This window comes from Condylura cristata, unplaced genomic scaffold (assembly GCF_000260355.1).
Source record: "Condylura cristata isolate star-nosed mole 26May11 unplaced genomic scaffold, ConCri1.0 scaffold00008, whole genome shotgun sequence".
Taxonomy (NCBI): domain Eukaryota; kingdom Metazoa; phylum Chordata; class Mammalia; order Eulipotyphla; family Talpidae; genus Condylura; species Condylura cristata.
In genome coordinates, this window is record NW_004567109.1 from 52,642,106 (window position 1) to 52,656,662 (window position 14,557).

The following is a 14,557-nucleotide window of genomic DNA, read 5'->3' on the forward strand; positions in this document are numbered from 1 at the left end:
CCTCCCTGGTGGTGCAGCAGGTTAAAGCACAGCACTGAGAATCTAAAGCCGCTTCCGCATGAGTTCGATTCCCGCCTGCCCTGGAGGTGACCACATGGCATGGCAGACCTCTCCTGACTCGCCTGCTGTTCCCCTCAGCAGTGTACTTCATCCATCTGCCTGTTCTGCTCCCCACTCTGTCTCTGGTGAAGCCTCTCACTGCCCCTGAGCCTCTGGCCTGTACCCCAGTTCTGTATGCACAAATAAATAAATCTTTAAAAAAAAATTCCCCCTTATGCAAGTCACATAGGTGAAGATTCTTTAAAAAGTAAGAGAAATAAAAGAATGAGAAAATAAAATCTCCCCCCCCCCCAAGTAAAGGGATGTTTGTACTTTCTCAGCACCATTTACTTGTCTCCTTTGTGAGTTCAGTCCTGATGCTTATGAAAGAAGGTTAAGTTCTCTGAAGAATGGACTTTACAGAGGTAATACACAAGTCTTTGGCTGATCACAATATTGAGAAGAGTGGTTTAAAGGAACAGAGGTCAGGAAATAATGGAACTGGTATTGTCTGTTATTTTACCTTCTGTAAATCTCTTCCTTAGCTTTCTCCAAGTCTGAGCTCAATTTAAAAGCTCTATAATGGTAGATACTAAAGCACTCTAAATTGGGGTACATTAAAAAATATAGGTTATTGGCTCTCCCTGGTGGTGCAGTGGGTTAAAGCACATCACTGAGAATCTAAAGCCACTTCCACATAAGTTCGATTCCCGCCTGCCCCGGAGGTGACCACATGGTGTGGCAGACCTCTCTTGGCCCACCCACTGCTTCCCTCAGCAGTGTATTTCGTCGATCTGCCTGTTCTACTCCCCACTCTGTCTCTGGTGAAGCCTCTCACCGCCCTGAGCCTCTGGCCTGTACCCCAGTTCTGTATGCACAAATAAAATAAATCTTTAATAAAAAAAATAGATTATTGAAGGGATTTTATGAACACATGTAAGTGAAGTAATATTGCAATGTGTCTTGACCAATGATGTCTAAAGTAATTTTGGGGTAAATCAGTAAAGTTTTGTATTGCTGTATAAGAATACCTATCACAGTTTTCTAGGACTTGGAGAGTGGGAGAGAAAAGAAATGGGTATTTTATTACTTCTATAAAATCAGAGAGGGAAAAAATACTTAATTTGTTAAAGCTCAGCTTGTCAGGCCATGCTTTTCTTCTGCTTTACCCTCATTCTTCAAAGTTGCTTTGAAATGCAAGTATAAGAGGTGATATAGAATTATTTTAATCAACACTAAAGGAATTATAATCATGGAAAAATAGTATACCGGACACTGTGGAGGGAATTCCACTTTTAAAGAGCTATGCACTTTCTGGGGGAAGAGACCCAAAGGCTTCAAAGTTAGTGTACCATCTCTAAAAGGCTGAAAAGGCCACCAGGGTCCAGAGGAAAGAGAAGTCAGTTTCTGGCAGGGCCACAAGTGATTACTTAGAAGCTATAAGAACACCTCTAAAGCAAGAAAGGAAGGATAAAGAAGTAAAGAAAGGATACTCTTGGGGGAGATTACACACTGAAAGATACTAACTCAGGAAAGGGAACCGTAAAATAAAACAATAACATGACCAGAGAGGCTAGATCTATAAGGATAGAACAAATACAATAAATAGAATAATAAGAGAAAAGCTTTCTCACCGCTAATTTACATCTTCCATTTGCCTGAAAATGAGAAATTTAAGTATGGCATTCACATTTCTCTTGAAAGAAGGAAGCACAATGAAATATGGTGGTTTACTATGGGTGATTTGGTGGTGGGTGTAGGAAGGTGACAATACCTGATAGAGATATCCAAATATTACCTCAATTAAAAATAAAGTACATAAAATAATTTCCCTTGAAGTAGCACTACAGTTTAGGACCAATACTGTTAAGCTTACAGAACTTAAATACAACTTACAGAGGATTTATTATTTTAGCTGAAGCTATATATCACTTTATAGCAATGATGTCAGTTCAATGAAGAAAAACCAGAAATATTTAATAAAGTATATTTGAGGCAAGACAAAACCTTCCCCATCAAATATTTTAGAGCAGGCGTTCCATGGCTGAGGTGACATCATCAAGATGGTGGCATAGGTCATTTCTAATTTCAGTCTCTCACACAAAAGACCAAGTAGCAATTACCCACAGAGAAGATATCACTGAGAAAATTCTAGATCCTGAAAGTGAGACTGAAGCACTCCACTGAAACAGAGACCTAAAAGGAACTAATTAAAAGGGTAAGAGGTTTTATTTCGATAGCACCATCTTTTCCACCACGCAGCATGGCACCAATGCCAGCGTGCCCCCTGGTCCCACAGCCCTGTCCCATTGCTCAACACAGCCTCTGACCATATCCAAAGTTGAAATTCAGCCCATGACCCTGGCAAACTGCAGAGCATGGCTCCACCAACAACATGGCCTGGACAGTAAACCTATTCAACCAGGAAGCATAAAGTCCAGTCACACCCATTTATGAGATACAGCTGGGGGTCCCCCCTAACAAGAGAGTATCACACTGTATGACCTCAAAATGTATAAATACAAAACTATAGTTTTTCAAGCATTATGGCAGTGGTATAAAAGCAGACAAATAAAACAATGGAACAGGATCGAAATCTCAGAGAAAAGCAGTGATTCACATTCATGGCCAACAAGGGCATGAAAAAGTGAGCAACATTGCTAGTGATTAGAGAAACATAAATTAAATCCATAATGAGATGGATACCGGTTAGAATGGCTATCACCAAAAAGACAAGAGGTGAAGTTCTGTGAGGATGTGGAGAAAGAGAAATCCTGTGTATTTCTTGGTAGAGTATATGGTAATATTATGGATGAAGTTATGGAGGTGCCACAGAAATTTAAACTTTACCAGATAAGCCAGCAGTCCCACTTTCAGACACATATCCAAAGGAAACGAACACAGAATATTAAAAAGATATCCCATGTTTATTGCAGCAGTATTCACAATAACCAACCTGTGGGATCAACTTAAGCATCATTTGATAGATGAATGGATAAAGAAAATGTAGCCTTACAATAAAAATGAAATATTGAGTTATGAAAAGAAGAAAATTTTACCATTTGTAAAAACATGGATGGACCTTGATCCAATATGCTGTATGAAACAAATAGTGTATGATCTTATTTATAAATGGAATCCAAAATATCTAAACTCATAGGAACAGAGTGGACTACGGTTGGCAGGAACAGGGGTTGATGAAGTATGCAAACTTCTAATTATACGATAAACTCTAGGTAGCTAATTGATATCATGGTATACAATTAACAATCTGTAACACATATTTGAAAATTACTAAATATAGATCTTAGAAATTCTTTTTTATATATATAATAGTTTATTTTTACATCATTTTGTGCATTTTCCCATCTTATTTGCAATCCCCTTGGGCTTCCCATCACCAAATCACTCATGTACCAGATCTTAATCTTGCCATACACATACACAAAAGGGAGCAAGGTGAGGTGAGGAAAGTGTTAAATAACTTATTATTGGGTAATCATTTGTATAAATATCATTGGAACACAAGTATATATCAAGTTACATAATGTTCATGTTATATATATATGTCAATACTATCTCAGTAAGGCTGAAGGAAAAACAGAAGTTCCATGGTTTATAGTTCACATAGAAAAAGTATCTTTTCCATGGAGTCCTCCAATTACCTATAGGATATATAAGGCCATCATAAGTTGTGTGTGTGATGAATACTACTCAGCAATCTAAAAGGATAAAGTCAAGGTATTTGCAGCAACACGGTTGAAGCTGCAGGGGATTATGCCAAGGGAAATCAGTCAGGAAAAAGATATATACTAGTTGTCACTTACCGGTGGAATATTGTGAAACCAAGCTCAGTGTCAGACAAAAGCCGAACTTTGAAGGCTGACCACAGATATTTCAGAAGATGGAAGAAGTCGGGGAAAGTGTGGGTGTGGTGGGGAAGGCATAAAGCACTACAGAGAAGAACTATGGGTACTTTGGTGGTGGGAGTGCTATTGTGATTAGACCTGATGGGACAGGAATCCTATACTGTTGAAACAGGATGTAAACCAATGGTACTTCAATACAAGTAACAATAATAATTAAAAAAAATTATGTGTGCATGTGTGTGTGAGATGCATAGGGGACAGAGATTACTGGGGATCTGACAATGAACTTTAGCAGAACTTACCTGAGGGCCCATCACACCGGGTCTACCTAAGGGCCCTGCAAGCCCTGGTGATCCTGTCTCTCCTTTTTCTCCATCCTCTCCAGGATGTCCCTTCTCTCCTGGGGTTCCCTGTAATGCAGTAAAAAAAAAAAACAAAAAACAAAAAACAAAAAAACAACAATTAAGACTGGAAAAGCAGAAAACTACTTGTATCATACAGTAAGTAGATTTTTTATTTGGCACACAATATTCAAAAAAATTCATAGAAATATTTACACATTATATTAAAAGTATAATGTACCTTTAATCCATCTTTCCCTTGGAGACCTTCTTCTCCAAGAGTTCCTGGTTCACCCTATTTTGTAGTAGAAATAATTGGATTTATTATTTTGCTACATGATTTATCTTTATTTTTGCCCTTAGCATCTACAGAAAGTAGAGTTGTGTACATTTACTTCCATTTCTACTTTTATTTCTAAGGAGGATTTAACAGTAAGAGCATGAGTTAATTTAGCTTGAAAAGCTCTGATGGTGGTTATAAATTCAAATACAAGATAGGACCAGAATTTTAAGGTCTCTCAGGTGATTAATGGTGACATACATTAACTTGGTAACTATGGAAATTTATGTAGCCTAATGTATGTTTCTGAGTTCAAGGATAGCATATATATCGTGCACCTCATAAAACTGTATTACTTTGCTATACTGAAGTTACATTAATGTAAATTAAATTTACTTCAGTTAAATTTTGATCAATATACCACAGTTTTAGGGTGTGTATTTTCTATCCTACAAAAGAGAAGCAAAGATTAAGTTCTTGATAATCATCAAGAAACTATCGTCTAGCTACAGAACTTATGGAAATGTGGAGCTGTAATTATGAAGCTTAAAGTAGCATTGGCTCTCTTGCTGTGTGAAGCATTTATAAGTAAACTAATCAGGGCTTTTTCATGGCTGTCCCATTATCTCCACCAGAGATATTTCCATTACTCTGATTTTCCGCTACCTACTCCTCTGTAATAAAAGGGAAAATGAAAGAAACAGGATGCAAAGTTAATCCCCTTACTTTGCCTTTTAGTAAATAAATGCTTCTTAAAATGATCTCAGCCCCTGCTACCTTGTTAAAAAAAACAAACAAAAACCACAGGTCAAAGGTTGTCTCTATAAATTCTATAAACTAATTACAACTATTTACAATTATTTCCAGAATCATGTGAACATTGCATTATTCTAATTTTTTTTTGTTTGTTTATCTATTTTGTTCGGTCAGGAAATATCCTAAGCATTGATCACTAGAATTTGTCAATTTCTTCTTAATGCCAACATTAAGAAACAGCAGTCACAATTACTCCACGTATTTGGCCAAGGTTATGGAGAGTAATTTGGACTCTGAGAAAAGGATATAAGAGGTTAGGACTCTTAAGGCTACTATTTTATACAATGAGAATATTTTAAAACGATCAAAGATGAACATTTTTTTTATAATGCACCAGTAAGATTTATTATGCTATTTTCTGAAGTCTTTAGGCTAAATCTCGGGCCTCTGAAATAGGCTCGATATGAAATGCATTAAGACAGTCTCTAAGCACTTACTCGTAACCCGGGCTCTCCAGCAACTCCAACAGTGCCTGATGGTCCAATATCGCCCTGAAGAAACAGAGGAAGATTAAAATGCTGTGTCCAGTAATCACAGAGGGCATGTCATAAGGAAAGTTCCTGTTTTATCCACTATTCTCCCCTTGTTTTCAAGAAGGTGTGTACTTGCCATCAAGTAGAAAACATAGGGGCCTCAATGAAAATTTGGAAACCCTCCCCTTTATTGTTTAGGATGATTACCTTTGTACCAGGCTCGCCTTGTAGACCAGATTCTCCCTCAATACCCGGAGGTCCCTAGAAGAGAATGGTTAGACACATTTGCACACAGATTCACCAATTACAGTGGGAACAACAAGCTCAAAATAAGATGCATTCATTTCTAGCTCAAGATATCTATGCCTAGGAGAGAGTCTTTGCTGCCCCTTTATTAATTTTTGGCCATATAATTTCTGAGATCTTACAACAATTCAAATGCCAAAACAGTATCATTCTACATCAGGACTTTTAAGACCAGTTGTTTCTAATTCTCTCCTTCTTTAATCATGGGCAGACTGATAGACAAACTACCTCCCAATTGTTTTTTTAATTTTCTACTTTCCCCTTCTGATATTCTGTGTTTTTGGACTTTGTGGTCTCCTCATCCACTACTATGGAAACTTTCAGAAAATTTTTAAAAATCAGTTTTCATTATTGGTTTTATTATATCATTTAGTAAAAATAGAAATTTTTTGTATTGAGAAAGATTAATAAATGAATACATTTAAGTTGGTTTCAGTTGGAAAGCTTTGTTTCCTTCAGTCATAAAAACATACAACATCTTTCAACTTCTGACTATCTAGGTCTGGAGAGCCAACAATTACTGTTGTGTTGTTTTTGTGTCTCAGAGATATTTATCTTGCTTTTGAGCAAATTATGTCTGTTCTTCTCTCCCCATCTTTTTTCCTGTCCTCCAAACTCCATCCTTTCCCTCACTCCCACTGCTCTCTTGTTCTCTAAAGACAAGACTGGGGCTTTTCATTACTCTGTGTGTGTGTGTGTATACAAATATACAATTTGAAACACACACATGTATACAGTTCCCATGACTTTATATTAGAGGGGTAATTTAAAACATTCACTCACTATTATTTTACCCAAATTTTCTGTTTGCTTTTGATTTTTTAGGGATTTCTTAACATTTCAGATCTATGGTTGAGAAACTTCTTTGTAATAACTAGAAATGAGAATATGTCCCTGAAGCATTAAACATTTTCCTTGATTGAGATGACATAGGTTTACAGCACAGTACATATTTGGAGGTATAGATTCATACCTCTTCAAATATATGTTACTGTACTCACCAACAAGATACCCAGAGTCTTCAGGAGAGGAAGTGTCTATTTCTGTTTTGACTCAGGCTTACAATCCATATTCACTTCTTTTAAAAATGAAAACTATACACACACAACAGTACATATGGATTTATAACAAACACTGTAGCCACATTCACCAAAGGCCATTATTTAAAAAAAAATTTCTAATGTCAATGCTATATTCAGGAAGTATGCTTTTTGATAGTCCACCTTACTGGAAGCTTATTATAAGCTTAGTTGCTTTATACTTTTTGTTTTACCAGTACTTACTCACTTCTAGGAATTCTACTGTTTAAATTTCCTTTTAGTTACCTTTGTGATGTTTGGGTTACTAGAGGCAGTACAGTCTGTTACTTAAAAGTCTCTGAAATGAGACTGGGTTTCTGAGGTATCATAAATGATAGAATTTAGTATCTTATGCTTGAGAGAGGATTCCAACTGTTTAGGACTTCCTTCATATCAAAATTGCCTTTAATCTCATAGACCTTCTCCAGTCTCTAATTTTTCCTGTCTCCCAGTTCCCCTTTCTTTTCTTTCTTTCTTAGCTTAAACAGTCAGTCTTTTGATCTCTGTGTACCACTTTACCTATGCCAGTGCTGGATCGGCATACTATTGTAAACTGCCTTCTCTATTTCTAATCTCAGTTGAAAACTGGAAAAATGACACTCTTGCACAAAGAGGCATCATTACATAATAAGAGGCATCACTACATAATCATTCCCATGCTTATGAGAATGGGAAGAGATCATATGAATTTAAATCCAGGTTCTACCACTACTAGAAAGTATTCCTCTTGAGGAAGTTTTTTAAAACTATTTTTTCCCTTAGTTTCCTCACCTTAGAACGAGAATAAGTATACCTACATCATAGAAGTGTTGTAAGAATTCATTAACATGGTAAAACACACGAATGCCAGGAGGCATTTAAAACTGCTCCACAGATGCTAACTATTATCATGATGTTAGTAATATGATACAAATTTAGTCTTCTACTTCAGCTTGAATTTAGTAAGATTAAGAGGGAAAATTCCACATGAGTTGAAGCTATCAAACCAAGAATTCTTAGGCATTATTGCTCATTAAAGGCACTGATAATATAATTCAAAGCTGAGGAAGAGAAAGTACAGTTAAACATTAAGATTCAGAAAGTCTTATGTCAGGAGGAGAATAAGAGAACACAGAAGAAACAGAGGAAGAGACGTATATCTGACTTATATAGTGCTAAAAGTTAACAAACAACAAAAATGAAGTAAAGTGTCACCTCCCAATGTTCTTCTATAAAGGAAATTTACTTTCTAGTGAAGGATTGTCAATATAATTCTAAATCACTGGAGGGGAAGTATTTGCTCACATTTTGTTGTCACTTAAATGAGTTGTTAAAAGGAAAACTTTAAATGTGTACAATTAGGTGCAATAGTCATCCTTGACTTTATTTTTCGACTATGAAAAAATTACTATAGAATTGTTCTTCATACAATATGGCTTACATATCAACGTTTACCTCAGGAGGGTCTTAAAATAAGCATTGAGTAATGAACTAACAAGAAAGAACTCCCCCAAATTACCTCAGCACCTGTTTCTCCAGGGGCTCCAGTATCGCCTTGAAGTCCTCGTGGTCCCTACATTAAAATAAGATCTAAGATCTGAGAATAAAGTTTTTTTTAATTAAAACGTTTAATTTATTAAAACAGCTATTCTTAAGATTAATACCCCTGAGTCTGACTTTCATCTTACCGCCTCTACAGTCCATCCTCTTCTACTAACATACATTACATATAGAATTTCTTCCAAATATATCCTTAGACCTCCTTTTCTTACTCCTATATACTTTAGGCCACTGTCTCCAATGTTTCATCAATACATTCTTCTGCTTCATAACTACTGCCTACTTCACAATTCTCAAAGGCATCTCCAATCCAACTTGGCTACACTGAATTTATAAATGTCCATTCTCAAACCTAGTTCTCTAATGATATTCCTGACATCTCATTAGTTCTTCAAGCCAGAAGTTTAGGAATCATATGCTCACCTACAGTATATCTCTTGTTGATTTTATATTCTTTTGAATATTTTACATCTATCCATTTCTTTCCTCTACTAGTCGAAAGGACTCTTTGATCTAGATTACTGTAAAAGGTCATTCTTAGTCCTTTGTTATTGATCTCTATTTTCTCATTTAAATTATCTTTTTTTTTTTAAGATTTATTTATTTTATTCATACAGAACTGGAGTACAGGCCAGAGATGTGGAGGGTGAGAGGATTCACCGGAGACAGAGCGGGGAGCAGAACAGGCAGATCAACGGGGAGCAGCGGGAGGGCCAGGAGAGGTCTGCCACGCCATGTGGTCACCTCCGGGGCAGACGGGGATCGAACTTATGCGGAAGTGGCTTTAGCTTCTCAGTGCGGTGCTTTAACCCACTGCGCCACCAGGGAGGGCCCTCATTTAAATTATCTTTATGAGGGCCTTGCCTGGTGGCGCAATAGGTTAGAACCCAGCACTGTGAGGCTGTTGTATCCACTGTAGCACAGGTTCAATCCCCGGCCAGGGAGGTGACCCACATAGTATGGCAGACCTCTCCTGACCTGCCTGCTACTCCTCTCTATTCTTAGAGTAAAAATACAAATTCTAGGGAAGAGCATTCATGAAGCTGTATGTGGTTTGGTCCCTGTCTCCTTTTCCACCCTCGCCTTGCAGTGTTACCAGCTCATGATTTCTCACTGGAATGACCTTCCCATATTTTTTCCCAGGTAATTGATATTTCAGATCACAGCTCAAATGATTTTCCTAAGGGAAGGCTACACAATCCCAGATCAGGGTGGTTTTTCTGTTATTTTTCTGTTATTCTATTCTCACAGAGCTGGATGGATTTTGATACTTCATGGAAGGCAACAGTTGGCAATTATTAGTTTACCCCTGTGATATTTATTTCATGCATACTGCTCTATTGGACTGAAAATGCCATGCTTACACTACATTGCAAGTACAAGTTCTTAACAAGTATCTGTTTGTTGAATGAATGGCCAATACTTGTACTGTAGTGAAGAAATCAGGTTTTGAAAATTGTCTGGAAAAAGAAACCAACTCTAGCAGGTATTGGAGATATAAAAGCTAAATATGCCTAGTTTATTATTCTCAAGTATAAATGTCTCAGTCTCTCTTCTAAGTCCATTATTTTACCAATAATATTCTTATTTCCTTTTCTTTTCTGATATGACCATGCTGCTTGCATATATACAGTAGAGTCCATTACATCCATTAGAAAATGATTTATATTTTATTTACTGTCTCACTGAACTGAATGTCAGTTTCAAGATGCTGTTAAGCAATTTAGTCATTTATGGCTACCATAATAAATTTTTCCTTATATAAACTCCAAGTATTATCTCTGCTATTTCCACAACTCTACTGACACACTTAAATATGTTCTTTATTTAGACTAAATTAGTTTTCGGTCCATTTCACTCCATCTGATATTACTAGCTAAAATGATCATGCCTTGTGTAAGTGACTTTTTGTCAATTCAGTATAATAAACACATACTGGGTAGAGCATATACCAAGGAAGAGGATTACAAATAAAAAATGGTGTTTGCTTTAAGGAGCTACAGAGTTCTCAGAAGAACGACATATTTAACTAAACAAAGCTAAAGATGGTTGCATTATTTTTGGATGAAGTAAAGATTAGAATTAGGATGACTGGTTAAACTGTACAAAATAGGGAGAAGGTTATGATTTAATAACATCAATGCCATATCTAAGATGATTTGGAATAATTTTCTATCATCGAATCTTTACTGTCTAGAGAGTTCATATCATAGGGGAATGATGTAAAGGAAGAGAGGGACAGTTTGGTTAAATAACTCTTTAAGGGTTAGAATTTTCCACTTGCTATTAGCTAAATGAATTATGCAAAGGTCACCTGTAAACATTTGTGGCAACTGATGGATAACATTAGTTCAGTGGTTTGAAATACTACATTGTATTGTAAATCTTACAAGCCTGTTACAGCATATTATATCTGATACCACCAGCCAGAAGAATGACTTCATAGGCAATAAAGCATAAATTGTGAGAAAGTAGGTGACAAGTTCTTTCCTTTTTATAATCCATTTTCCACGGAAAGTTTGCAATTGAGCAGTATTTATGAAATTGCATTTGTATTTTTGAGGTAACAGCATTTCTATCATATTTGTACCTTTTGGCTCATCTGATGTAGAATTTGGCTTCTCTAAATGGTCTTTTATTATAGAGTTGGGCTCATAAGTGTGATTGTGTGTGTGGCAGTGTAATAATTATTGTACAAACAGTGAGTCATTCAGAAGGAAAATTTCTGAGATTCAATAAGACAGAGTTATCTTTGTGGGAAACAGAAATAGGTGAAATTTTAACAGTTCCACAAAAACAGGAACCAATTTAACTATATGAAACCAGGAAGGCAAGACTCTAAATCCCCAGCAAAATTCTCATGCTGCTTTCATAAACTATCAGACACATCAGGGCAATATAATGGAAAAATAAATATACATTATGAGAAAAACACAATAAAAAATAATAGAGAGAAAAACTTACTGGTTCTCCTGCAAGACCCCTATCTCCTGTGCTCCCAGGGGGACCTGGTAATCCCTGCACAAAGGCAAAAGTTGAAAAGCAGTGATTCTTGAAAGTGTTTTTTTTTTAACCTCAGTTTTACTTAACCAACCTACCCATCCAACTTTTCTGTTTACCTCTATTTGTGTGTGTGTGTGTGCTAAAATATATGTACATAAAATTTGACTTTTTAAGAATTTTTATGTGTGCTTTGGTGGCAGTTAAGTACCGTTAGGTTACTGTGCGACCATGACCATTTACAATACATTATTTTCAGAAATGTTTATTGTCTTAAACTGAAGACTGAAATGTTTATCTTCTTAAACTGTCTTCATTCAGTAACTTCCTATCACCTCTTCCTTCTCCAGAGAACTACCAATCTGTTTTCCATCTCTGTCAATAAGACTCTCTAGTATCTCACATAAGGGAAATCACCAAGCATTTATTGTGTGTCTTGCTTTCACAAAGCATGCCTTCAGGGTTCATACATGTTACAAAATTATGTCTCAAGACTTCCTTTTTAAGGCTGAAAAAAGTACCATTTTATTTATATACTACATTTTATTTATCCATTCACCAATCAAGAAGTATTTGAGCTTTCTATCTTTTGGCTTTTGTGAGTAAAGCTGCTATAAACATTGATATACAGCCATATATTTGAATCCCTGTTTTCAATTCTTCTGGATATATAGGAGTTCTTTGTATCTGCCTGTGTTCTTTTATTTAATGCACACTCCAGTGACAATTACCCATCATTATTTAAAATTGGGGTTTTTATATTTTTAATATGTTTTCCCCCAAAATCTCATCTTTGCAATGTTTCAATATGTATGACTTAAGCCCTTAAAAATGGAAAGGCACATGAGTCTGACAACCTAGTGGACCAGAAATAATCAAATTATACACTTCCACTGTCCTTTCCCCATACTTATATCATGCTTACTGATTTTCATGATAATGAATTTGGCTAGGGAAGTGTAATCCAAATGGCATAAACTCAAATTCCAGGTTCTTTCTGACTCTCCCATTCAAAGATCATTGATCAAGTACTTTGTGCCAGAACTAGTGACTACAAAACATGATCTTTGTCTCTTAGCAATTTGTGCCTTCTACATTATTTACCTTAGGAAGGCTGGCAACTATAAACTGTTTCACATTTATCATTTTTCCTTCAAGTAATGTCTAAGAAAAATTGTGTTGTATAGAAAGTAAAGATATCCAAAATTCCTATCAACATGCAATCTTCTAAATAATCATCATCAATGCTATATTTAGTTATGTATGGTTGTCTGGCGAGAGACAGGAGATATGTTTTCCCACTTTATAGGGAATAAGATATTTAATGGAGATCAAAGTCAAGATTAACTAAATGTTAAATTTATCATACAAGGATTTTAAAGTAGCTATTCTAGATATACTCAATAATGTCACTGAAAATATGCTGGTGAAAATTCCTCTTGGCACATCAGAGTCACCAACTGGAAGTCAAAGATAAAAAGAGAATCATGAAAGCAGCAAAGAATATGACATATTCAACAGAGGAATAATGAGGAAGGTAGGTGTGGGCTTTTCATCAGAAATATAATGGAGGCTGAAGAAAATGACATGTTATCTTTGCAGTGCTGGATGAAAATAAGGATAAGAAAACCTATCAACAGAGAATTCTGCGTTTGGTGATAACAGCTTTTAAGGATGGTTGTAAAATAGACATTTTCATAAGCAAAAAACTAAAAAAATTCATCACAAGCAGAAATTGACTGGCAGTTTAATGGAAGACCTATGAGTTGCATTAAATGATAATGAAAAGGCCAGAAAGAGGAAAAGCATGGGTACATTTTTTAAAAAAAAAAACTTCTATGTAAATATTCTGAAGCTTATCATTTAAGCTCTTTTTATTTATATTAAAGAAAACAGAGACTACATAGCTATTAGGAGTGTGCTCTAGAAGAAAGGTCAGTGTGACCTTCAATATATCTTTTCTACTACACAGCACTGCCTGTGTAATAGACACCAAGATTACTGTGCAAGATCAAATAAATCTTTGTGACTGTCTGGATTTCTTGAATTGATAGATCCTAACTTCCCCAATATCTTAAAATTATGTTTCATTTCCATCAATGTAGGTACAGTGCTAAGAAATCTCAGAACTATCCTAGACTCTTGACTTAGTGTTGAGCCCAAGTCATCCACTAAAATAACTTTACTCTTCCAATAGTCTATGGAAATTGCTTGCAGTAAGTTTTGGTTACAAAATAGTCCTAGTTTTTTTTTTTTTTACTTAATTGAGAAAGCCAAACATCAAATTTCATTTTATTTAGGCATATCTGACAGTCTGAAAATGAAAGTGAAATTCTAAGGAATGTATGTAAATTGAGTAAATAATTTTATTTCTCTTGGCCTGATTTTTCTAAAATAAGATAAGCTCCAAATTTATCCACTCATTGGGACATACTACCTTTGTAATAAATAAAGTGTAGTGAGGCAGAAAGAATCCATAGAAATCCCATTTCTATTAATTTAATAGAAACCCCAATAGTAAATATTAACACTCAGTAAATGTTTTTCTGGGATGACTTCAGAATGCAGTTTCACATACAAGTTCCTTGACTGTATAGTGTCATTTTTCTTTCTGGTCTCTCTGATCCATTAGGTTGACCTCTGTCAAATGTAATGCTATTAAGGAAACAACAGGCAGGGGGCAGCAGATTTCAACGAGGGACAGCAGATGAAGTCACTGACAGAGTAGCTCCCGAAACAGTTGTATACAGTCCCTTTCCGAGTCAACAGCTGCCATCTATTTAATTACCCAATGTGTGTGTGTGTGTGTGTGTGT

General features: G+C 35.8%; 1 protein-coding gene across 9 annotated transcripts in view; it reads right to left on the reverse strand.

Annotated features, from left to right (window-relative positions):
* The window catches only part of COL24A1 (collagen, type XXIV, alpha 1), a 247,039-nt gene that overhangs the window by 79,601 nt on the left and 152,881 nt on the right, over window positions 1-14,557 (reverse strand). For all 9 annotated transcript variants that reach the window (XR_001145261.1, XM_012722607.1, XM_012722606.1 and 6 more), the window contains 6 exons: window positions 11,707-11,760; window positions 8,702-8,755; window positions 6,026-6,079; window positions 5,783-5,836; window positions 4,491-4,544; window positions 4,211-4,318 (listed from right to left, as the gene is read on the reverse strand). Coding sequence is in view for 8 of the 9 variants with exons in the window: in XM_012722607.1 (XP_012578061.1) it covers window positions 4,211-4,318; window positions 4,491-4,544; window positions 5,783-5,836; window positions 6,026-6,079; window positions 8,702-8,755; window positions 11,707-11,760 (378 nt within the window). In the remaining variant the exon portion in view is untranslated. The remainder of the gene's footprint in view (window positions 1-4,210; window positions 4,319-4,490; window positions 4,545-5,782; window positions 5,837-6,025; window positions 6,080-8,701; window positions 8,756-11,706; window positions 11,761-14,557) is intronic.